The sequence below is a fragment of the Petaurus breviceps genome, unplaced genomic scaffold (assembly GCF_028583685.1).
Source record: "Petaurus breviceps papuanus isolate PSGF00001 unplaced genomic scaffold, PetGlider_PUasm1.0 129, whole genome shotgun sequence".
In the NCBI taxonomy this organism is placed as follows: domain Eukaryota; kingdom Metazoa; phylum Chordata; class Mammalia; order Diprotodontia; family Petauridae; genus Petaurus; species Petaurus breviceps.
Window position 1 is genome coordinate 672,051 of NW_027185665.1, and position 26,080 is coordinate 698,130.

Sequence of the window (26,080 nt, forward strand, 5' to 3'; positions counted from 1 at the left end):
ATTTTGTTCTGATTCTTCTTTCACAACATTACTAATGTAAAAATATATTTAATATAATTGTACATGTAAGGCCTATATCAGATTGAATGTCATCTTGGAGAGAGGAGAGGAGAGGGAAGGAAAAAAAAATTGGGGATTCAAAATCTTATAGAATTGAATGTGGAAGGGGAAGCCAGGTGGCTCAGCAAATAAGAGCACCGGCTCTAGTGTCGGGATGACTTGGATCAAATCCAGGCTCAGATACTCAGCACCACACCCAGAAATAACTGGCTGTGTAACCATTGAGCAAGTTACTTAACCCCGATTGCTTAAAAAAAAAAGTGAATGTTGAAAATTATCTTTGCTCATAGTTGGAAAAAAAATACTATAAATGGGAAAAAAAGAAGCTTGGATAGATCTTGAAGTGTGAAAGGGAATGATGCATAATAAATTTGATGTGGTAGAGTGGGGTCAGGTTATGAAGGGCATTAAAGGTAAACAGTGGAACTTATATTTGATCTTAAAGGCAATGGGAAGTCATTGGAGTTTATGTTTATAAGGGGAGTGGCGAGGTTAAATTGGCGCTTTAAAAAATCACTTTGGCATCTGTGGGAGTTGAACTAGAGAAGGAAGAGACTTGAGATAGAGAGGTCAATTAGAAAGCAATCATTACAACAGTGCAGTCAAGAGGAGAAGAGGACCCCAATCAGGGCAGTTGCTGTTTGATTCGAGAGAAGGTGAAGGGCGCATGAGAATCTGTGGAAGTGAGAATGGCAGAGTTTGGCAGGTGATTAGAAATATGGGCTAAAGGAAAGTGAGAAGTCATGGATAACATGGACGGTTTAAACCTGAATAAATGGAAGAATCATGATGCTATCAACAGAAATGGGCAACTTCAAGAGGGAGGGAGGTTTGACCAGACAGATGAATTCCGTTTTGGACGCGTTGAGTTTGAGATGCTGAGGAGACATTCAATTTGAAATACGCAGTAGGCACTTGGAAATGTACAACTGATTTCTAAGAAAGAGTCTAGGGCAGAATATATAAATGCTGACGTTATCTGCATGGAGGTGACAATTAAAACCACAGGAGCTGATTAGGTCAGAACATGAGAGGGTTTAGAAATAAAGAATAGAAAGTTTAAGAAGAAAGAGGAACCTGAACAGATCCTTTACTACACCAACAGTTAGTGGGTGTGATATGGAAGATAAATTGACAAAGGAGATTGGGAAGTAGTAGTGAGGCACCTAGGAAAAAGAAACAAAAAAAATCTCATGTAAAAACCAGAGAGGAGACAGTATCCAGGAGGGTGGTCAGCAATGTCAGGTGCTGCAGAGAGGTCAAGAAGGATGAGAATTGAGAAAAGGATCATAATATGTGGCAATTAAGAGATCAGTGGTAACTTTGGAGGAAACAGTTTTAGGTCATTGATGAGAAGTCAGATTGCAAAGAGTTTAGAAATGAGTAAGAGACCAGGAAGGAGAAATAATGGGTGAAGATCACTTTTTTCTAGGACTTTGGCAATGAAAGTGTGGAGAGATAGGTTGATGGTTTAAGAAGATGGTAGAGTTTAGTGAAGTTTTTGTCAGGATGGAGATAGGGGTAAATGAAGGCAGCAGGGAAGAAACCAGTAGATAAGGAGATGAAAAATCATTTAGAATAGAAACCAGTAGAAGATTGGTGTGTTTGTATGGAGACGTTATTATAGAATGTTCTAGATAAGATAGGAAATTGGATCAAGAAGTACTACAAAGCAGATTTTAACTGGTGGTCCTAGGGCTTAGGCAATATAATCACTAAAAAGAATGTAAGCACCTTGAGGTAAGGGATCATTCCTTTGAGCTTAATGTATACTGTTGGATGCATAAGAGGTGCTAAGTCAATACTTATTGGATTGAATGACCCCAGAATGTATTCATTATAAATATTAATAAATAGCAAATTATCCATTTGCTCCATTCATCTTTACTTATCACTACTTTCTTTATTGGACTCCTGGCTCCTTAGAATGAAATGAAGAAATAGACTATGAAGCCCTATTGGCAGAATGATTATTTAGGGTAGGAAAAATGTTTAGCTGGTATTCCTGTGTGTCCAAAAGGGATTAAAAAGGCCATGGTGTATGACCAAGCAAAACATTTTTGAAATTTCTGTGGCAGCTGTTGCCATTAGTAAACTACATGTGTAAATCTTTCCTGATGCTCTTCTGTAAATAGAAATCTTTGACACTGGCTCCATTATCCCAGTTATTGCTATAGTTATGGGTTAATGAAAACTGTCAGGATTCCCCTGTGCCAGTATCTTTCCAACAGCATAATTGCCATCAAAGCCTGGAGAGCCTATGTAGCCAAAACAGCACCCACGTAAACCCCATGCATTGAGGGCTTAGAACTGAAGTTCATGGTGGCTTTGGTGTTTGAGTGAGTCATCTATTGGCAAAGAAAGTTTTCTTGTCCTGAAGACATCCCACCACTTATACTAGCAGCTTTGATGAAATGATTTGAAATGATTGAAATGACCTTACCTCAACAAGTGTGTTAACCTAAGTCAGTTGCTTGCCTTCTCCATGAGTGGGGTGGGAAGGGATAGAGGGAGAGAATTTGGAACTCAAAATTAAAAAACAACAACAAATAAAAATGATTTTGGATGTAATTGGGGAAAATAAAATATTAAATTTTTTTAAAGTGTGTCAGAGCAGTTTGTTGTGTCAAACATATCCTATGTGACTTGTGATGATCTTGGGACAGCTAGATAGTGCAGTGGGTAGAATGCTGGTGCTGGAATCAGGAAGAACTGAGTTTAAATCTAGCCTCAGACACTGACTAGCTGTGTGATCCTGGGCAAGTCCCTTGAACCCTGTTTTCCTGAGTTTTCTCAACTGTAAAATGGGGATAATAATTATACTTACCTCCCAGGTTGTTGCATCAAATGAGATAATAATTCTAAAGTGCTTAACACAGTGTCTGGCACATCGTGATATATAAATATAAACTATTATTGTTGTTATTATTATTAATTGTTGTTTTTGTCATGGTTGCCCTTTTCCCATTTTTGATCGGGATAGGGGGTGGCTGTTGGGAATCAGTATGAAGGGGGCAGACGACAAATAACAATAGCTAGGCATGTATATGTATGTGGGAGGAGAGGTAGGCATGTATGCTATTTGCTCTTTTACCCTTCTGGGATGCTGCAGGTGAAGAGAATATATGCTTTCAGACACGGTCAGTTTATCAGTTCTTGATACAAGTCAGGGTTTTATTCAGCAATAGTAGGAAAGGGAATATTGTCTTAGAAATAACAGCTATAGGGGAAGCTAGGTGGCGCAGTGAGTAGAGCGTCAGCCCCGGAATCAAGAGGACCCGAGTTCGGTTCCGGCCTCAGACACTTAACACCCACACAAAAATACTAGCCGTGTAACCTTGGGCAAGTTACTTAACCCCAATTGCCCTCAAAAAAAAAAAAAGAAATAACAGCTATAGGGGCGGCCAGGTAGCACAGCAAGTAAGAGCACCGGCTCCAGTGTTGAGAAGACCTTGAGATCGAATCCCGGGCTCAGACACTTAGCACCCACCCAGAAACACTTGGCCATGTAAGCTTGAGCAAGTTACTTAACCTCAATTGCTTAGGGGCAGCCAGGTGGCTCAGCGAGTAAGAGCACCGGCTCCAGTGTCGGGATGACCTGGATCAAATCTGGGCTCAGATACTCAACACCACACCCAGAAATAACTGGCCGTGTAACCTTGAGCAAGTTACTTAACCCCAATTGCTTAAAAAAAAAGAAAAAAAAAAGAAATAACAGCTATGTTTAAAAAATACTATTCTAAAAGAAAAATCACCATCAGCCCTGCATAGATCCTACAAGTTCCTGAGGTCCCTGAGAACATTTGTAAGGAAGCTGTCTAGTAAGGGAAACATAAAAGTCACTTCTCTGCCTAGAACCAAGCCTTGCAGTTATAATAAAGAATCTGGTAAATGAGAAAAAAAGGTACAATTCCAGCTGATAAAGTAAGAGGAAGCCCTACATTCTGGACTCCTCATAACAAATTGAAGGAGCCCTGGGAGCAGAGTGGTATAATGTCCAATCGGACTCTCTAATCCCCCATTCCTCCATTTGGGGCCACAACTCTCACTAGAAACTTAGACTCACCCTATGACCAATCTATCCCCTAGGCAGGGGAAATAGAAGTACCTATAAATGTGTAAATCAGTAACAAGTAATCCTTGCTATTGATCTTCCTTATCCCTTGGTTCTGGTAACTCAGATTCTTCTTGCCTTGTCAGTGGTGACTAAGTCTTTAACCCAATAACTATAGCTATGAATTAAGATTGGTATTCATTCAAATGCCCCATTTCCTTTGGAACTGGGGTTATACCTTACTTGCAACTGTATTCCCTTCTCTAAAGGTCCCAGCCCTTGTGGGTGGATTCCTTTTACCTACTTCTAGACCTCCTTATAGTAGACAATATGGTACGGAGTAAAGAGGGGTGGATTTGGAATCAGAGGGCCTATGTTTAAATCCTGGATCTGTCACTTAATGTGTAACCTTGGACAAATAATTTAAACTTCTCTGGACCTCAGGTTTGTCCTCTGTAAATTGAGGGGGTTGGATTGGCTGACCTTTAAGACCCCTTCCAATTCTAGATCAGTGTTCCTGTCTGAATTAGTGCCAGTTCCCAGTCTCCTAAGAACTCTACCCACTGTCCCACCTTCTTCCTATTTCACATTGTTGACCCCTTCCTGGGTCACTATGGCCATCCTCCTTGGTCTACATGCTTTTCAGTTGCTGGCCATCTCTTTCTTTGCCCACCGAGCCCTGGTACTGACAAGGTAGAAGTGGGAGGTACATACATGGTTTGGATCATGGATAGCTAGTTTGGAAACACAGAGGTGTATTAACACGAATGAGGAATATGCTCTGATGAGCTTTGAGTTCCAGACTCAAAAGTTTGACCTTTTTCATTTAATGTCTCTAAATAGTGCCAGCTTGCTAACAGTGTCTGTGTTTGGCCAGGCAGATAAATGGCTTAAGATTATAAGATCATAGATTCAGAGATGACCTTCTCAACCAGTCATGTTTTATAGTGAGGAAACTGAAGTCTATAGAGAAGTGAATTGACAAAGGTCACCCAGTATTTTAGTGGCAGAGGTGAGACTCAAGCCCAGGTCTGCATGCAAAGCCAGAGAGCCTTCCTCTGTCTCCTACTGTTTCTTGATCCAGGTGATGATGATAAGATAAAGGTGAAAAGAGTCCAGAGTCAGGAAGAATTCATATGTGGCCTTATAGACTAGCAGTGTAACTTACTTAGGCCATGTCTGCCTCAATTTCCTCACTTGTAAAATGAGGATAATAATAGCACCTATCTTTCAGGGTTGTTATGAGGATCAAATCAGATAATACTTGTTAAGCACTTAGCACAGTGCCTGGCACATACAGGCACATGGTACTGTATAAATACAAGTTATCATCCTTCTTCATCTCCTTCTCCCTCTCCCCCTCCCACTCTCCCTCCTTCTCCTCCTCCTTTTCCTTCTTCTTCTCCTTCTTCATTTCTTCCTCCTCATTTCTCCTCCTCCCCATCTCCTGCCCAAGGTCACGAAACTCAGCATCAGAGATGGAATTTAAACCCAAACCCTTTTATCTAAAAGCTAGGCTTCTTTCCACTTTCCCATTGCCATGTTGAATCAATGATATATGATCCCAAAATGAAGTTCACTTATTTTTAATAGATGCTTAGTTTAAATCGCTTCTTAATATGCATGTCTCTTATTTCAAAAATACTTTCCAACTCTTCCAGATGCTTACCTAGCACCAAAATTGGTTTCTTTCTTTTTTGGGGGGAGGGGAAATTGGGGTTAAGTGACTTGCCCAAGGTGACAGAGCTAGTAAGTATTAAGTGTCTGAGGCTGTTTTTGAACTCAGGTCCTCTTGAATCCAGGGTTGGGGCTGTATTCACTGCACCACCTAACCACCCAAATTGGTTTCTTTCTTATGATACTTTATTAAATATTGTCTTCAGTGACCAGCTTTCCCTATTCTCTATTTCCAGGAAAGATATCTGTGCTGGGGTTAATCATCCCTGTGAAACCCTAGGCCTGTCTCATCTCTCTGGCATGTGCCAGCCTCACAGGAGCTGTAATATCAATGAAGACTCGGGACTCCCCCTGGCTTTCACAATTGCCCATGAACTTGGGCACAGGTAATGACATAAATAATGATGGAGGAAATATGGCTAGACAGTAGTTCATATGAAAGAGATATGGGAGGTTTATGATGTCTGGGGCTCCCTATGTTTCCACCCTGCAACATGACAGTGAAAAAAAGTAATCACCCCAGGCTGCCATCAAAATTGTGTCCAGACTGAGGGAGATGATATTCACTGTGTTTCATTCTGCCCTGCTCAGACCACACCTAGGGTGCTCTGTTCAATTCCAAGCACTGCACTGTAGCAGCACATCGAGAAGCTGGAACATGACTAGAAAGGGGGAGATCAGAGGATCAGAGCTTTGGAGCTGGAAGGGACCCTAGAGATCATCTAGTTCAACCTTATTATGTAGGTAAGGAAACAGGCCCAGAGGCATGAAGTAATTTGTCCCTAGTCACACAGGTACTAAGTGGGAGAGCCAGAATCTGAATGCAGGTCCTCTGGTTTTACTGCATTCTTCCTTCCAATGAAACTGGAAGGGGACTTGAAGTGATCCTTTTCAAGTTATCAGTTAAGGGAGCTAGTGATGTTTAGGCTGAAGCAGAGAAAACTTAAGGGTGATTTGACAGTAGCCTTTAAATATTTGAGGAGCTGTTGAGTGGAAGAGGGATTTAGCCTATTCTGCTTGGCCCTGGAAGGTAGAATGAGGACACATGAATAGAAGCTATAGAGAGGTATATGGTAGTTAAATGTAGGGAAGGACTCCTTAATAATTACAGCTGTCTAAGAGATGGAAAAGACTGCCTTGGGTCATGTCACTGGAGGTCTGTCAGTGGAGATAAGCACTCTCTGGGGCTGCTGTGAAGACCGCGCATTCTGGGGTAGCAGTTGGACTAGACCAAGGAGGTCTTGGCCTTTTTTGTGTCATAGATCCCTCTAGTTATCTGGTAAAGTCTATGCACTCCTTCTCAGAATAGAGTTTCTAAGTGCAAAAAGTAAAATTCATAAGATTACAAAGGAAACCAATTGTTTTGAAATAATATTAATATACTGAGTAGAGCAATTATTGAACCTGTTGGAATAAGAGAGAAGAAATGAAATATTGCAGCAAATAGGCCTCCCATCTGAAATGTGCTTTGTAAATTAAGGATAACTTGTCTCTAGAGTGCTTAATTAATATGCAGTGAAAGCATTAATTCATTCAAGTGTTTTAATAAAAACCTGCCATGTACTAGCCATTGTGCTAGATTCTCAGTCAATAAATATTTACTAAATGCCTACTGTGTGCCAGGCACTGTGTAAAGTGTTGTGGATATAAAAACAACAAAAACAATGAGAAAGACAGTCCCTGTCCTCAAGGATCATACAATCTAGTGGGGGTGGGGAGACAACCCACATAAGGAACTGAAAATCAGAGGGGTGGGGTAGGGGGCACAGAGTAAGATGGTGAGATGGTAACAGCCTGACCCAATGTGATGTAAATGTGAATGGAAAAAAGTGTTAGAAAGGATAGATATTTTGGTTACATGGGCAGTTATTTCTGGGTGTGGTGCTAAGTATCCGAGCTCGGATTCGATCCCAGGTCATCCCGACTCTGGGGCTGGGGCTCTTACTCACTGTGCTACCTGGCCACCCCAGGCCTTCAGGGCTCTGGCCAAAACAGAAACAATTACTATTTGCATTCATTCTGAGCCAGTCAGGGCATATCCTAGGCCATCTCCAGTTGTCCTGATCTGTATCTGGCCATTGAACCCAGATGGCTCCAGAGGAGAAAGTGAGGCTGGTGATTTTGTATAGTCCTCTCTCATTTAAATCCAATTCACTTTCATATCTTGGCATCATCTCCTTGATGTCATGGTCCTCTTCAAGAATGAATGAATGACAAACAGCAGCCTCTGTTAGTATAAAAGGAGCTGCCCAAGGGAAACCAAAGTGGAACAGGCCAGTTATGTAACATGACTTCTTTCCTCTTCCTTTTCCTTCTCCTTCTCCCTCTTCTCACTTCTCTTCCTCTTTCCTCCTCTTTCCTCTCCTCCTCTTTCCTTTCCTGACTCTTTCCTTTCTTATTCTACAGTAGATAGTGGATAGAATCAGAATAAAAACCTACTAGGTCTCCTGATTGTCAAGCCTCCCACTTTTAACACCACATTGCATCTCTATTCCAATGAATGCAAATTGTATTCACAGAAAACAAATACCATTTAACTCTTTAAATATATAGTTTGTTTCCTTTCAAATACCACTGATGGAGTGCTAGACTAGGTCTTAAGACGACTTGGGTCTAGTTTGCTGATGCTTACTCCGTCTGGGACATTGGGCAAGTCATAACTTTCCAGAACCTCAGTTTCCTTTTCTATATAGTAAGATAAGAGCCTTAGAATTGAGCTGGAAAGGACCAGAGCTTATCTGGTCCAGTTCTTTCATTTCACAGGAGAAATCTAGAAGGTTCTAAAGAGATTACCTGGTCTGCCTACCTCACTGAGGTGTTGTGTACCAGAGTGTGTTATAGTTATTAATTAAGGGTCTAACTAATTTTATAAACAAGGTTCTATAGTCCCTTAGGTAAAAGAGCTTTCCTTGAAGGAGGAAATTAGAAACAGATGGGACAGACACAGATTTAAGCATTTTAAAAAGATGCTCAGAGGCAATCAAGAAATATAAGTAGAGGGGTGGCTAGGGGGCGTAGTGAATAGAGCACTGGCCCTGGAGTCAAGAGAACCTGAGTTCAAATCTAGCCTCAGACACCTCACACAATTACTAGGTGTGTGACTTTGGGCAAGTCACTTAACCCCAATTGCCCTCCAAAAAGTTAAAAAACAAAACAAGAAAGAGAACCTGAAGACCAGGGGAGGTGATTTTTGCCAGAATAATTTAAGACCTATTTCAGGACATTTAGTGCTTAAATTAATTAATTAATTAGTTAAATTAATTAGTGGTTAAATTTAAAATAAACAACTCCCCTAAAAATGTATTCATGAAGGATTAAACACCTGTACTCTTAAATAGCAATTGAGGGGAAGGAAGTGGACTGGTCAAAAACAATGAAAATTACCCCCATAGTGAAAGCCAATGTTCCCAAAAGGAAGGTTTAAGGTAGCAATCAGGTATACCATTTTTTACCTTTAGTAAACTGTTTCTAAAAGGTTTTTTTATTTGTGTTTTGTTTCTTCCAATACTTGTTCTGTATGATCAAAATTTATGTAAAATATACATATAATGTATATATATATACACACACATATATATGTATATAAATGTATATGTGTGTATAGCTTTTATATAGAGTTCTAGGCCCTTTACATAGTCTCACTTGATCTTCTCAACCACTTTTTGAAATATTTCCATCTTCTTGATAAGAAAACTGAAACTCAAAAGAAAAAACCTGAATGATAAAGGAGTGATTCAAACTCAAATCTCCTCTGATCCCAGGTCTGATACTTTTTCTACTATAACCATGTGATGGGTTATTTCATCTAGATGGAAGTGAACTATTTCTGTAATAATCCCTAAATTTATACACATACATACATAAGTGTGTGTATAATTTTAGGAAAGCAGGATTAAGTGCATTGAGTGGGGGTAGTTCCATCCCTCCTTGCCTGCAGTAATACTAACTGCTGTTTCTCACTTTATACCAATGATTTACCGTGAGTATTGTAGGATTGTAAATCAGTAGAAGTAGGGATTTAAGAATCTGGTAGGAGATTAGTCATCTGGACCAACCTCTTCTTTTTATGGATAAGTAAATTGAGACCCTAGGAGCTCAAATGATTTTCCTAAATCTGCACAGGTAGGAAATGGCAGATCTAAAATTTTAACTCAGTCCTTTGCCTTTAAGTTTAGCATTCTTTTTTTTAATTAATCAATTTTTTAAAATGCTTTATTAACTTGTGACTTACATCATTCGTTTCTGCCAGATTTTGAGTTACAAATTTTCTCCCCCACCCACCGCCCCAAAATAGCATTTCCACAGGATATCCGCTTCTCCAATTTGCTCTCTCCCATATTTTCTCCTATACCCCTTTCGACTTTTCCAGTAGACCTCTATGCCTCACTGCCTGTATATCTTATTTCCCAATTACATGTAAGATAATATTAATAATAGTGTATATATATGTATGTATGTACACACATATATATATATATTTGAATATTTGATTTTAAAGCTTTCAATTCCAGATTCATTTCCTTTCTTCCTTGTCACCCACTCTTACTGGGAAGATAAGCAATTCAGTATAGGTTGTACATGTGTGGCTAATGCAAAAAAAATAACATAGTAGATATATTGTAAAAGACTGACTATATTTCCCTCCCTCCTATCCCACCTCCCACTTGTTCTATTCTCTACTTTGATCCCATCCCTTTTCAAAAGTGGGTGCTTCCAACTTCCCTTCTCCCCAGCCTGCCCTTCCTTCCATCATACCCCCTCTCGTCCCCTTCCCTCCCTACTCTGCTGGAGGGTAAGATACCCTATGTAGTGTGTATTTCATTCCCTCCTCAAGCCACATTCAATGGGAATAAGGTTGACCTATTCCCTTTTGCCTTCCTATTCTTCCCCTCCATTGTAACCCTTTTCCCTTGCCTCTTCTGTATGAGATAGTTTACCCCAATCTGTCTCTCCCCATCTCCTATCATTATATTCCTCTCTTGCCTCTTAATTTTACCTTTTAAGTATCATCCCTTCTGTTAAATTGGTCCTGTGCCCTCTATCTATGTATACCTGTAAACATATATACACACATTCACATATGTATTCATATGCCCATATATCCTCATATATAGACATATATATATATATATATTTCTAATCCCTTCAACTACTGAGAAAAGTTTCATAAGTTACAATAATTTTTTTTTTCCATGTAGGAATGTTAATAGTTCAACTTTGATAAGTTCCTTATAATTTCTTTTCTGTGTTTACCTTCTCATGCTTCTCTTGCTTCTTGTATCTGAATGTCAAATTTTCTATTCAACTCTGGTTTTTTCAGCAAAAATGCTTGAAAGTCCTCTATTCCACTGAATAACCATATTTTCCCCTGAAACATGATACTCAGTTTTGCTGGGTAGGTGACTCTTGGTTTTAATCCCAGCTCCCTTAACCTCCGGAATATCACATTCCAGGCCCTTCGATCCCTCAGTGTAGAGGCTGCCAGATCCTGGGTTATCCTGATTGTGTTTCCACAGTGTTCAAATTGTTTCTTCCTGGCTGCTTGTAATATTTTCTCCTTGATCTGGGAATTCCGGAACCTGGCTATAATATTCCTAGGAGTTTTCTTTTTGGGATCTTTTTCAGGAGGTGATTGGGTGGATTCTTTCAACCTCTGTTTTTCCCTCTGGTACTAAAACATCAGGGCAGTTTTTTTTGAGAACTTCCTGGAGAATGATTTCTAGGTTCTTACTTTGGTCATGGCTTTCAGGTAGTCCAATAAGTTTTAAATTATCTCTCCTGGATCTATTTTCCAGGTCAGTGGTTTTTCCCATGAGCTATTTCACATTGCCTTCTATTCTTTCATTTGCTTGGATCTGTTTAACAGCATCTTGATTTCTCATAAAGTCATTAGCTTCCATTTGCTCCAATCTAATTCTGAAGCAATGATTCTCCTCACTGAGCTTTTGAGATTCTTTTTCCATCTGGCAAATTCAACTTTTTAAGGCATTCTTCTCCTCATTGCCTTTTTGAGCCTCTTTTGCCATTTGAGTCAGTCTGTTTTTTAAGGTATTATTTTCCTCAGTCAGGCTGTTGACTTTCATTTCATAATTTTCTTGCATTGTTCTCATTTCTCTTCCCAATTTTTCCTCCACTTCTCTTATCTTCTTTTTAAGGTCCTCTATGGCCTGTAACCAGATCATATTTGAAGCTTTTGGTGCAGAAGTTCTGACTTCACTGTCTTCCTCCTGTTCCATGCTTTGCTCCTTTTTGTCCCCAGAATGGGAGTCTAATGTTGGAATCTTCTGTCTGCTTTGTTTCCTTTGCCTGGTCATGTCTCCCCTCAGTCACTTGACCCTGGGCTTTTTGCCACAGTAGGACTCTACCACCAGACAGGGGAGCTTTTGTCCCAAATGCTGGGGTTTTCTCAGCTGCCAGAGTATTAGATGGGTGCCCTCTGTGAGGTCTCCACATGCTCTGGCCAGCTGGACACACACCCCAGGACCTCCACCCTAGACTGCAATCCAGATCCAAGAAGGTTAAAGCAAGAGCGATTACCCCTCAGACTGGTGCTTGGTCCCCCTACACTCTGTAGGCCAGGAGCTGAAGCTGCCACATGGTGCTGGCTGGCTGTGCCACCGTCTCAGCAGCTTCTTGCCCCGGGGGGCAAAATCCACGCATTCCCACTTACTGAGTCCCAAATTCCAGACTGCACTGACCTCTTGCTTTGTCCTTCGCATCTATGTGGGAAACAGCCACAGCCAGTGACTGGTCAGGCCTGCCCTGGGGCTAAAGCCTCGGCATGGGGTTGGGCTTGGCTCCCAGAGCGCTGTGCTGGATTCCTGCCGGCCTGCCGGTATGTCCTCAGTGGGAGCTTAGCTCCTCTGTGTCATTTTGTGGGTTTTGCAGCTCCAAAGTTTGTTTAGAGTCACCTTTTTACCTGGATTGAGGAAGGTGGAAGCTGGAGCCACAAGAAGGTCGTGCTTCTACTAAGTTTAGCATTCTTTTTACTATACTATGCTACCTCTAATTACCTCCTGATGACAGACAACAAATTTAGTACCTCCGAAGGATTTAAAATTCCTTTTAGTTCATGTCTCTGAACCCCTTTAAGTGATGGAAACTGCACAAAATATGTGAACCTTTGACAGACATAATTTCATCTGCTGCTGAATTCTATGAAACCTATTGTGGTGTCAATCACAGGCTCAGAAAATGCTGAATGAATTCAGTTAAAAAAACAATTAAATTTTATAATAGATGTTATTTATAGATATGAGCCCTATCCCTCTTGAAGAAATACTATCATAAAATAGTAAAAATGAGCAGATAAAATCCATTGAATTACCTAGCATCTATTTTCTCTTTGTTAATTTACTCCTATCGTATGGACTTGCCAAATCTGTGGCCAGTTAATAAATCGCACATAAGTTACAATGAAGCAAGAAGAAAAAGGCTAATCAAAACAGAGCAGTCAGTGCAGCCTGTTTCCATCCCTGCTCAGTAAATAGATGCAACTTGTGCTCTGGACAAACCTCCCTATCACTGTTATTATCTTGTTGAATCTACTGGGCAGAGATTGAGACTGGCACACCAATAGTGCGGGAGAAAAGCTACTGGATTTGTAGACAGAAGGCCTGGTTTTGGATTCTATTTCTACTACTTAGTAACTGTCTAACTTTGAGAAAGTTACCTAGCTCCTCTGAACCCAAGTTCTCTCAATTGTAAAACCAGGCGATTGAACTAGATGACCTTGGAAGTCTGTGATAGATCCAAATCCTATAATCTAATTTAGCCCCATCATTTTACAAATAAGGAAGCTGGGACATGGGAAGCTTGTGACTTGCCCAACAAGTTAGAAAGTAGCAGCATGGTCTGGTGGAAATGAGGCTGGTCTTGGAGTAGAAAGATAGGAGTTTGAATCCTGCATCATCCACTTACTAGCTAAATGGGCTAGAGCCTCAGTTATTTCATCCTGTAAAAATGAGTTTATCTGTGTTATCTACCTCAAAGGGTTATAATGAGAATCAAATCCAGTTCAATAAATCTTTATTAATCATCAGTTATGGGCAAGGCAGAGGATCCATGTTCTAATGGATAGAGTAGTGGCCTTGGAATCAGGAAGACCTGAGTTATAAATCATACCTCTGGCACTTAATTAATAGCCTTCAGGTCATGGGCAATCTATTAATATCTCTGAACCTGTGTCAAATCTTCAATGTTTACCCAGATCCCTGGAGTCACTAATCCTTGACTATATATGTGAAACACTGTTAGACTTTGGGGAAATAAAGATATGACAAAAGAAACAGTGTATCCTCAAGAAACTACTGATGATAAAATAGGTCCTTTAAGTACTCCATAGATGTGAGGCATTATACTTATTATTCCCCCAGTAACCACAGTTGCTGGGGGGGGGGGGGACAGTGCAGAACTAGACCCATAGCCCCAACATCTCCTGATTTTCAGGCCAAGGCTTTTCCCACTCCATCATAATACATCTCCTTTCCATGGTTTCTTCAAGATAAGAATGAAGTTCTGTCACAAAGCAATGGGATATCCAGAGTTTCTGGTACTGTTTTACTAGAGCTTCTTTTCTTTTTTAAGGTAGGAAAGTTTTCTGAAGATAAGAGGAAAGAAAAAAATCACTGGAGAAATTAGTCTATTAAGTGATGAAAAGATATGTTTTTCAGTAGTCAGTCCTCTTAGTGTTAGGCTAACATACCTGAGACCTGTTAGAGCAGAGTGCTGTGTGGTCCTTGGGTGTATGGTTTGGTGTGTTGGAAGCAGACATTGTTAGAAAAATTGAAGTTCCTATAGCTTCTCAGGCAACTGCTAAGTGGCTTGGAACTTTGATAAATTATTGAATAGGTAAGCTCAGAAAGGAGTTGATGAGTCAGAAAAGATTGAATTTTGAGCAGTCTGGGGAGAACCTGCTGAGATAAACCATTGCATCAAACCACATTCTCCATTGGAAAAGAGGTAATTATTGGGATGAGAGGTTTATAGATTAATTTTTTGGCTCTTTTGTGAGTACATGTCAAGTCTGAATGAGATGAGGGCTATATGTAAGTCAATACAACTTCTCATAAAAGGTAGAGAAAAATAAGAGAATGGGGCGGCCAGGTGGCTCAGCGAGTAAGAGCACCAGCTCCAGTGTTGGGATGACTTGGAGATCGAATCCTGGGCTCAGACACTCAGCACCCACACCCAGAAATAACTGGCCATGTAACCTTGAGCAAGTTACTTAACCCTGATTGCTTTAAAAAAAAAAAAAAAGAGAAAAATTATTCCCCCAAAGACATTGCTGTACATTACAAGGCAGGAAGAACTGCTTGTGTTTATCAGAAGCTTTGATGCAAAAGTCATACAAGATTACACGACCATAGCCAGGAGTTTAAATTTTCTCCTTCAGATAAGAGTGAATCTGTGGCAGGACTGCCAAGAGGGAAGTACCTCAGAGGCAAAATAGTATACTTCTGGGAGGCTGATGGAATCCAGCCTGGGGGCAGGGAGTGGGGGTGGGGTGGGGAGGGAGAATACTCATTCCAAGGTTATCAGCAGATGTCACTAAGTTTTCTTTTTCTAGCTGATTAAATAAACCTAACTCACTGATATGAAGGCTTAAAGTTGTAAAGTTAGCTTTAAAGTTTATAAAGCAATTTCCTCACATCTTCTCTGTGAAGAGAAGTAGTGTGAGTGCTATAACCCGTATTTTAAGATGAGGAAACTAAGGTGCAAACATAAAGTGACTGTTACAGTGGAAAGGTCAATGGATTTGGAATCAGAAGACTAGGTTTCTGCTGTGTCCTGTTGTTCTTCAGTCATTTTTCCATTGTGTCCGAATCTCAGTGACCCCATTTAGGGTTTTCTTGGCAGAGATGCTGGAGTGGTTTGCCATTTCCTTCTCCAGCTTCTTTTACAGATGAGGAAACTGAGGCAAACAGGGTTAGGTGACTTGCCCAGGGTCACCCAGTTAGTAAGTATCTGAGGCCAGATTTGAACTGCAGAAGATGAGTTTTCCTGACTCCAGGCCTGGCACTCTGTATACTATGGTGCCACCAAGCTGCCATCTGCTCTATGCAATTTCTACAAAGTCAGTTTATTCCCCTGAGACTCTGTTTCTTCACCCATAAAACAAGAAGATTATACTAGATGACTCTAACATCTCTTCAAGCTTTAAATCTGTTACCCTATGATCCATGAACCCAAAGCTATTGAGTACCAAAGCTGAGATTCGAACCCAGGTCTTAGGTCTCTAGGTTCATGACTTTTTCTTTCCTTCTTCCTTTTTTTTTTTTTTTAAAGGGATGACTAAAGGGGCCAATTGGTGAAGAAAAAGGGAAGGGATAGGATCAGGGGCACAAGAATAGGGATGGGTTTTATTTATTTACTTATTTATTTATTTTTGCTTGCAATCAAGGTTAAGTAACTTGCCCAGGCACACATAGCTAGTAAGTATCAAGTGTCTGAGGCTGGATTTGAACTCAGGTCCTCCTTACTCTATGGCTCTTCACTGCACCACCTAGCTACCCCTCTGGTTCTTTCTACTTTACCATATTATCTTTATTTTTTTTTTCATTTTTCAAATGCTTTATTAACTTCTGATTTGCATCATTCATTTCCACCAAATTTTGAGTTACAAATTTTCTCCCCATTTTTCCCCTACCCACTGCCCCAAAATAGCAGTCCCAAAGGATATCCCCTCCTCCAATCTGCTCTCTCCCATATTTTCTCCCATACCCCTTTCGACTTTTCCAGTGGATCTCTATGCCCCAGTGCCTGTATATCTTATTTCCCAATTACATGTAAAATAGTATTAATAATAGTATATATATTTAAACATTTGATTTTAAAACTTTGAATTAAACATTCATTCCCTTCCTCCCTTATCACCTACCCTTACTGGGAAGATAAGCAGTTCATTATAGGTTGTACATGTGTAGCTAATGCAAAACAATAACATAGTAGATATATTGTATATGACTGACTATATTTCCCCCCCTCTTATCCCACCTGTCACTTGTTCTATTCTCTACTTTGATCCCATCCCTTTTCAAAAGTGGATGCTTCCAACTTCCCTCCCCCCCAGCCTGCTCTCCCTTCCATCATCCCACCTCTCATCCCCTTCACCCCTACTCTCCTGTAGGGTGAGATACCCTATTTAGTGTGTATTTCATTCCCTCCCCAAGCCAAATTCAATGGGAATAAGGTTGACCCATTCCCTTTTGCTTTCCCACTCTTCCCCTCCATTGTAACCATTTTCCCTTGCCTCTTCTATATGAGATAGTTTACCCCATTCTGTCTCTCCCCATCTCCTCTCATTATATTCCTCTCTTACCTCTTAATTTCACCTTTTAAGTATCATCCCTTCCTGTTAAATTGGTCCTGTGTCCTCTATCTATGTATACCTGTAAACATATATACACACATTTACATATGTATTCATATGCTCATATACCCTCATAGATAAACATATAGATATATTTCTATTCTCTCCAACTATTTTCATACTGAAAAAAGTTTCATTAGTTACAATTATTGTCTTTCCATGTAGGAATGTTAATAGTTCAACTTTGATAGGTTCCTTATGATTTCTTTTCCCTGTTTACCTTCTCATGCTTCTCTTGCTTCTTGTATCTGAATGTCAAATTTTCTATTCAACTCTGGTTTTTTCAGCAAGAATGCTTGAAAGTCCTCTATTCCACTGAATGACCATATTTTCCCCTGAAACATGATACTCAGTTTTGCTGGGTAGGTGATTCTTGGCTTTAATCCCAGCTCCTTTGTCCTCCAGAATATCATATTCCAAGCCCTTTGATCCCTCTGTGTAGAGGCTGCCAGATCCTGGGTTATCCTGATTGTGTTTACACAATATTCAAATTGTTTCTTCCTGGCTGGTTGCAATATTCTCTCCTTAATCTGGGAATTCCAGAACCTGGCTATAATATTCCTAGGAGTTTTCTTTTTGGGGTATTATTCAGGAGGTGATCGGTGGATTTTTTTAAGCTCTATTTTGCCCTCTGGTTCTAAAACATCAGGGCAGTTTTCTTTGAGAACTTCCTGGAGAATGATTTCTAGGTTCTAACTTTGGTCATGACTTTCAGGTAGTCCAATAATTTTTATATTATGTCTCCTGGATCTATTTTCCAGGTCAGTGGTTTTTCCAATGAGTTATTTCACATTGCCTTCTATTCTTTCATTTGTTTGTATCTGTTTAACAGCATCTTGATTTCTCATAAAGTCATTAGCTTCCAATTTCTCCAGTCTAATTCTGAAGCAATGATTCTCCTCAGTGAGCTTTTGAGATTCTTTTTCCACCTGGCAAATTCAGCTTTTTAAGGCATTCTTCTACTCATTGCCTTTTTGAGCCTCCTTTGCCATTTGAGTTAGTCTATTTTTTAAGGTATGATTTTCCCCAGTCAGGCTCTTGAGTCTCATTTCATAATTTTCTTGCATTGTTCTCATTTCTCTTGCCAATTTTTCCTCCACTTCTCTTATCTGCTTCTTAAGGTTCTTTATGGCCTATAACCAGCTTGTTTTTTCCTTTGAAGCTTTTGGTGCAGGAGTTCTGACTTCACTGTCTTCCTCCTGTTCCATGCTTTGCTCCTTTTTGTCCCCAAAATAGGAGTGTAATGTTGGAATCTTCTGTCTGCTTTGTTTCCTTTGCTGGGTCATGTCACCCCTCAGTCACTTGACCCTGGGCTTTTTGCCACAGTAGGACTCTGCCACCAGACAGGGGAGGTTTCATCCCAAACGCTGGGGCTTTCTCAGCTGTTGGAGGTATTAGATGGGTGCTCTCTCTGAGGCCTCCACACACTCTGGCCAGCTGGACACACACCCCAGGACCTCCATCCTAGACTGCAATCCAGATCCAAGCAGGTTACAGCAAAGCAATTACCCCTCAGAATGGTTGCTTGGTCCCCCTACACTCTGCAGGCTAGGCGCTGAAGCTGCCACATGGCACTGGCTGGCTGTGCCAGCCATCTCAGCAGCTTCTAGCCACGGGGGCAAAAGCTGACTCACTCCCACTTACTGAGTCCCAAAGTCCAGACTGCACTGACCTCTCACTTTGTCCTTCACATCTATGTGTTGATAAATCTGGAAAGGGCCACAGCTGCTGCTGATCTGGAGTCCCTCCTGGCACTGGCTGATCAGGACCACCGTAGGGCTAAAGCTCCCTTGGCTCCCAGAGCATTGCGCTGGCCAATTCCTGCTAGCCTGCCAGGCTCTCCTCAGCAGGAGGTTAGCTTCTCTGTGTCATTTTGTGCTTTCTGCAGCTCCAAAGTTTGTTCAGAGTCCCCTTTTTACATTGACTGGGGAAGGTGGAAGCCAGAGCTGCTCCAAGGTCGTGCTTCTACTCCCTATATTATCTTTAAATTTAATTAATGATTAATGATGAAACATCATTTACATATATAATATACACACACATATATACACATCTACATATACACATGTGCATATATTTATCTACATTTATACACATGTATTCATATTCAAATGTAAATGAAAATTATTTTACTAACGACAGATTATGTACATTAACAAGCCCACTGACTTTTGAATTAGAGGATCTGAGTTCAAATCCTGCCTGTGGTATTTCCTTTCTGTGTGACCTTAGGCAAATGACTTAAACTTTCTTATTTGTAAAATGAGAAGGCTGGGCTAACTAGTGTCTGAGAACAGTTCTGGATCGGTGATCATAGGAATCTGTGATGTGAGCCATGGCTGTTCTTTGGACCAGTGGCCCAAAATTCCTAAAAAAGTGAAAAGTCATTCAACCAAGAAACAATAATTTAGTGAAAGATCCAACAGGAGGAATGGTCTTTGTAGCAGGAAGAGAATTATCTCAGGTCACCTTCCAAAGAGCCAACATGTGGAGTGAAAGCTAAAGAAAAAGATTCTAGCATTTGCATCTCCCTGGCACAGCATGGGCTAGAAGCCAACATCAGGCTTTTGGGGGAGAAGCCAAGTTTTAACTAAAGGGAAGACAAGGCTTACTGATGGGCTTGGGATTTTGCTTGAGACAAACCAGCCACAACAGAGAGGAGTTGAGATGAGAAGTGTAAGGAGCCAGAAACATTAAAAAATAAGGAATAGTGATGGACAACCATACCCTGTGAAATGAGAGCAATCCTGGAGGGATCTAGCCTACTGGGCATTTCCTCAGTGGAGAATTTATTGGTGGACATAGACAAGAATTTCACAGGGTAAAAAGGAATAGATGGATCATAATTTGCAACACTGGAGGGAGTATCCATGTCACTAAAACCCCAAATTCTCTGAGATAATTATATATGTGTGTAATGTTAATGGGAGTTGAAGCTCTTCCCTGACCATTAATAGGCCTCACCTGGAGCCCAACAGGAGAAGCTTGATTAGAGGAGGCTTGTTTCCAGGAAGATCCACACCTTTTGTTACTTTGTAAGTAGGCAGTGGGTCAGGAGGGTTGTGATGCCGATGGCTCTAAAGGAGGGTGTATATACTCTGAGGTGAGGTTTTGCTTTGGAGTTCACTAATTGGAAGAGTGTTCATGTGATTTGGCCAGATGAGTCTCTGGGTAGCCATTAAGGAGCCCCCTGGCTTTGAAAACCCAGATGTTGGTGCTTCTCTCTCTGGTAAATGTATGTATAGCTTTGGTAAGAGAGGTAGAAAGCCTCTTTGTTGAATTGTATTATTTTCTCTGTCTGTATTTTTTCTGCTTCTTATTTCTGTTTGCTGTGCTAGCAGCCATCCAGGATATGCTAGGGTACTTGTTGTTATAATGTACTTCCATATCATTATTAGCAAAAAAAAACTCTTAGGAAGCCTAAAGGAAAGTTATATACTTCTTTCAGAGATAGCAAGTTTATGTCAGGGTGGGGTTAAAAATCTGTGTTTCCATATTCAGGAGAACCCAAAACTAGAGGCATGAGTTAGCTGGAAGTGGGGGAAGGGATCTGGGAGAGGTTGGCTGGAGTCAGGGTGGGGAATAGGGCTGTGATCCAAGTGAACCATAGAGTTTGGCTCAGAGCTCCTGACCCTTGACCTTGTTGGAGTGTTCTCCAACCAAGAGAAAAGATAGCAGTCTCCTTCCCTCTTCCCCTTCCCACCCTAAATGAGTGAGACATTCTGTATTTTGAAGAAATCTCTTTTCCCCATTCCAACATTGAATTATGGTACTTAACCTAGTGAAGCAAATGGATTTGTCTAGGTCTAGAGAAATGAATGTTTCCTCTTTGGTTAATACTGCTTATTTTGTTCTTCTTGTTCTGTGTACGTTCCTTCTAGCTTTGGCATCCAGCATGATGGAAGAGAAAATGACTGTGAGCCTGTTGGAAGGCACCCCTACATCATGTCCCGTCAGCTCCAGTATGACCCCACTCCTCTCACATGGTCCAAATGTAGCAAGGATTATATCACTCGCTTCCTTGAGTAAGTGATGAAGGAGCTTCCTAATTACCAGACAGCCTGTTCTGAGCCTCTCCAAGGCAAATCATCCAAAGTCTTCCTTTCCTCTCTAACAGTTTCCCAAAGATGGCCTGTTTCTGGGAAATGCCTATTATTGGTCTTAGGAGGATCTCTGTTGAACACTGCACCTAAGAGATATCAGGAGAGACCTTTCATCACAGCTTTGCTTTCTAAACCAGTTCTGTATACAAGGATGGCTCCTATTAGTGATACATTCTTCAGCATTCGTCTAGGTCTATTCCACAAGCATTAATTATCTTCTGTGCACAAGGCATATAAATATGTACATATACACACATACATACATACATATATAATACATACATACACACACACACATATATTGTATTAGGGCTATAAGTCAAGTAGTCTTTGCTCTCAGTACATATAGAGTCACTTGGAGGAAGCAGCTCCTTTTTCCATTCTGACATTCTCCTTGTTCTATCTCTTTGTGGATCTGTTCCACGATCTGAGCCCTCCCTGGAACTGTCTTTTCCCTCAGTTCAACCCAACTGAAAATTAGCAAGAAGAGCCCAAACTGGGCAAGCTCAGTGACTAATATTGTTTTGGGTTATAAGACTAAGCTGCTGTAATCATAGGGCTAATGTTAGTTGAGCAGCCATGGACTCAGTCTGGGCACCACCTGTATTGCTATGTAGTTGTTTATGTTCTCTGAAGAATGAAGAATTGAACTTTGCTTTAAGATATGAAATGATTAAGATGGGATGGAGAGAAGGCTTTGGGATTGGGATGCGCATCTGCCAACTGAGTGAATTGGTGAGGATGTCTATTAGCCTTCATTTACTTGTGTTAAATGTTTGTGTTTAGCCGAGGCTGGGGTTTCTGCCTGGATGATGTCCCCCAGAAGAAAGGTCTGAAGTCCAAGGTCATTGCTCCTGGAGTGATCTATGACATCCACCACCAGTGCCAGCTACAGTACGGTCCCAATGCAACCTTCTGTCAGGAAGTCGATGTAAGTGCCAGATGTCTTTGGTAGCCCTGGTACTGTGCCAAACAGGCCTAAGTGGAGGCAGAGTCATTGTGCCCAAGGCATAGCTAGCAAAGTGCATGAGGTTTGCAGATTAAAATGCAAGTGAATCACCAGTTACAGTATGACTCAGATTGTTAGCTAGTATCTTCTGAATCCTAGGTCATGGCCTTTTCCACTAAAATGAGATAATGTTTGTAAAGCACCTTGTAAACCTTCAAGTGCCACATAAATGTTGGCTACTATTATTGGGAAAGGGAAGGGAGTATTTATATATATATATATGTATGTATGTATGTATTTATATAGCACCTAGTATGGGCCAAGCACTGGGCTAAGTGCTTTACAATTATTATTTCATTTGACTCTCACAATGACCCTTTGAGATAGGTGCTGTTATTATTTTTCAATTGAGGAAACTGAGTCTAAGAGAGGTTAAGTGACTTGTCCAAGGTCACACAACTAGTGAGTGTCTGAGTCCAGATTTGAACTCAGGTCTTCTTGACTTCAAGTCCAGTTCTCTATGCACTGTGCCACTTAGCTATCCTTAAATATTTATTAAGTACCTACTATATACCAATAATTTTACAAATATCCTCATTTGATCTTCACAACAACACTGGGAAGTAGTTGCTATTATTATCTCCATTTTAGAGTTGAAAAAAACCGGAGGCAGACAGAAGTCAAAGGTCACATAACCAGTAAGTGTCTGAATACAGATTTCAATTGAGGTCTTCCTGACTTCAGGCTCAACACTCTACCTCTCTGTCTGGTCCCATGATGATGATGATGATGATGATAGTGGTGGTGGTGGTGATGATGGTGATGATTCCACTAATACCTTGGTGGGGGGGGGGGAAGGAGAGTTGTTTCTTCCCTTTGATTTTCTCTGGTGTTACCTGGCACAGGCTCACATACCACTAAGTGCCTTCAACTCCTGGAATAAAAAGTACTATACAGAGCTAAGAAATAAGCAGTAATTTATTAGGAATAAAGGGGAAATATCTCTTTAACACAGTGGATAAAAAGGAAAACACATTCCATGAATAATGAAGGAGAATTCACATGGAAAAGTCCCTGGGAAGAATGTAAGACCTTAGATGAGCTGATATACAGCCATGTTGGGAGGTGGGGGATATAAATAATGCCAAACCCACTTCTCTGTCCAAGTTTGTTGTTTTTATTGTCCTTTATTGCATTTGTTTTCTTGAGGTTGAAAAGCAATGATCTTTTTGCATCATCTTCATTTCTGATGATATCCATTCCCTTCCTTACCCAAAAATCCATCCCCTATAACAGAATAAAAAAGAATGAGGGGGAAAATGTAGTTCAGCAAAACTAACCAACACATCAACTTAGGTTAACAGTGTATGCAATGTTCTGAACCCATAATCCCCTACTTCTACAAAGAAGAAAGAGAGGTATATTTTCTCATTTTTTCTTCAAGGGCAAGAATGATCATTATAATTGCATGACATTCAATTTTTGTTGTTCTTTCCACTTCCATTGTGTGGCATGTATGTGTATGCATGCATACATATATATGTTATATGTATATAGAGAGTTTTCTTTGTTCTGCTTCACTTTGCATCCATATATAAATTTTCCCATGCTTCTCCCTTTTCTTCATATTTGTAATTCTTTTAATTAGATTTTTCCATGGTGTGATAAAAGATGAAATATATAAGGTGATATAAGTTCCAAGAGCTTCCATTATTGATTGGGAAAGAGTACTGGGTCTGAAGTATGGTGACCTCATTTTGAATCCTGATTATGGCATCTGGAAGGTATTTAGCCTCCTTGTCCTCAGTTTATCCATATGTAAAATGAAGAGATTGCACTAGATGGCCTCTGTCATCCCTTCAGACTTTAAATTTATGATCCTTTAATCCTGGCATGATCTAGGATAAGTCACTCTCTGACCTTTTTGTTTTCTTGTGTATAAAATAGGAGGAGATTCATGAGATCCTTTCTGGATTAAATATTTTATGATTCTTTCATGTCAAAATCCACATCTGAAATGCTGGTTGAGTGGAAAGGGATGTCTTTACTGCACTTAATTGAAAAGCAAACTGAGACTTTGTAGATCATTCATACAAGGTTCCCACAATACCTTTCCCATAAACTGTTAAACTGGTTAGCTGCAACTCATAGAGTAGTGAGGTCTTTCCATCTGGATAATTTCCATTTCCACCACTGAAAAGGAGGCAGGTATAATCACTCCACTTACATTGATGGAGAAACATAGATGGAGACCTATTGAAACAAATATATGAATGATGAATGATAATTAGAACCCAGAGACTGTAACTAACCCTTAGTGATCATGGTTACCAATTACAATACATCAAGAGCTATTTATTGTCTTGTTAAACATTCTGTAAAAAACAATTCTGAGGGGCGGCTAGGTGGCTCAGTGAGTAGAGCACTGGCCCTGGAGTCAGGAGAACCTGAGTTCAAACCCAGCCTCAGACACTTAACACAAAAACTAACCATGTGACCTTGGGCAAATCACTTAACCCCAATTGCCCTCCAAAAAAGAAAACAAAATAAAACAAAAAAAACAATCCCGAATTATAAGGAGACATGGTTCCATCTTCAAGTTTCTGAAACACTGGCTTCTAGGTCCCTGTCTTTCATATAGTAATTAAGTCCCAAGTGTGTTTGAACTAGATTGGATGGTGGACTTAAAATCATGGGAGGTAGCATGGTATAGTGAAAAGAGTACTAGAATTGGGAACCTGGATTTAAATCCTGGTTCTCACATTACCTGTATGACGTCAAGCAAGTAACTTAACCTCTTTGACCCTCAGACTTCAAAGGTATCTGCTAGCTCCAAATCAGTGATCATAGCATCTTTGTTACATCTTTCCGAAGATTATTGAGTGTGGTTCAAATCTTGCCTCAGTCATCTGTTGTGTTTGTCCTTCATTTTTTTCTTTTTCTTTTCATTTTTCAAATGTTTTATTAACTTCTGAGTTACATCATTCATTTCTGCCATTTTGAGTTACACATTTTCTCCCTGTTTTTCCCCTACCCACCACCCCAAAATAGCAGTCCCACAGTATATCCCCTCCTCCAATCTGCTCTCTCCCATATCTTTTCTCATAACCCTTTTGATTTTTCCAGAAGGGCATGGTGGATCTCTATGCCCTATTGCCTGTATATCTTATTTCCCAATTACATCTAAAATAGTATTATTAATAGTATATATATTTAAACATTTGAAATTAAAGCTTTGAATTCCAGATTCATTCCCTTCCTCCCTTGTCACCTGACCTTACTGGGAAGATAAGCAGTTCAGTATAGGTTGTACATGTGAAGCTTATGTGAAACATTAACATAGTTAAAATATTGTAAAAGACTGTCTATATTTCCCTCCCTCCTACCCCACCTCCCACTAGTTCTATTCTGTACTTTGGTCCCATTCCTTTTCAAAAGTGGGAACTTCCAACTTCCTTCCCCCTAGCCTACCCTCCCTTCCAATATCCCCCCTCTCATCCCGTTCCCCCCTGCTCTCCTATAGGGTAAGATACCCTATTTAGTGGGTATTTTATTCCCTCCCTGACCTAAATTCAATGAGAATAAGGTTGACCCATTCCCTTTTGCCTTCTATTCTTCCCCTCCATTGTAACCATTTTCCCTTGCCTCTTCTATATGAGATAGTTTACCCCATTCTGTCTCTCCCCATCTCCTCTCTTTATATTCCTCTCACCTCTTAATTTCACCTTTTAAGTATCATCCCTTCCTATTAAATTGGTCCTGTGCCCTTTATCTATGTATACCTGTAAACATATATACACACATTCACATATGTATTCATCCACCTGTATACCCTCCGATATAGACATATATATATATATATATAT

The 26,080-nt window shown here is 40.3% G+C and overlaps 1 protein-coding gene across 1 annotated transcript in view; it reads left to right on the forward strand.

The window, feature by feature from the left end:
* The window catches only part of LOC138173525 (A disintegrin and metalloproteinase with thrombospondin motifs 12-like), a 594,307-nt gene that overhangs the window by 328,349 nt on the left and 239,878 nt on the right, over nucleotides 1-26,080 (forward strand). The window contains exons 7-10 of the mRNA XM_069103549.1: nucleotides 6,028-6,177; nucleotides 21,044-21,187; nucleotides 22,052-22,196; nucleotides 22,931-23,033. Coding sequence (XP_068959650.1) covers nucleotides 6,028-6,177; nucleotides 21,044-21,187; nucleotides 22,052-22,196; nucleotides 22,931-23,033 — 542 coding nt within the window. The remainder of the gene's footprint in view (nucleotides 1-6,027; nucleotides 6,178-21,043; nucleotides 21,188-22,051; nucleotides 22,197-22,930; nucleotides 23,034-26,080) is intronic.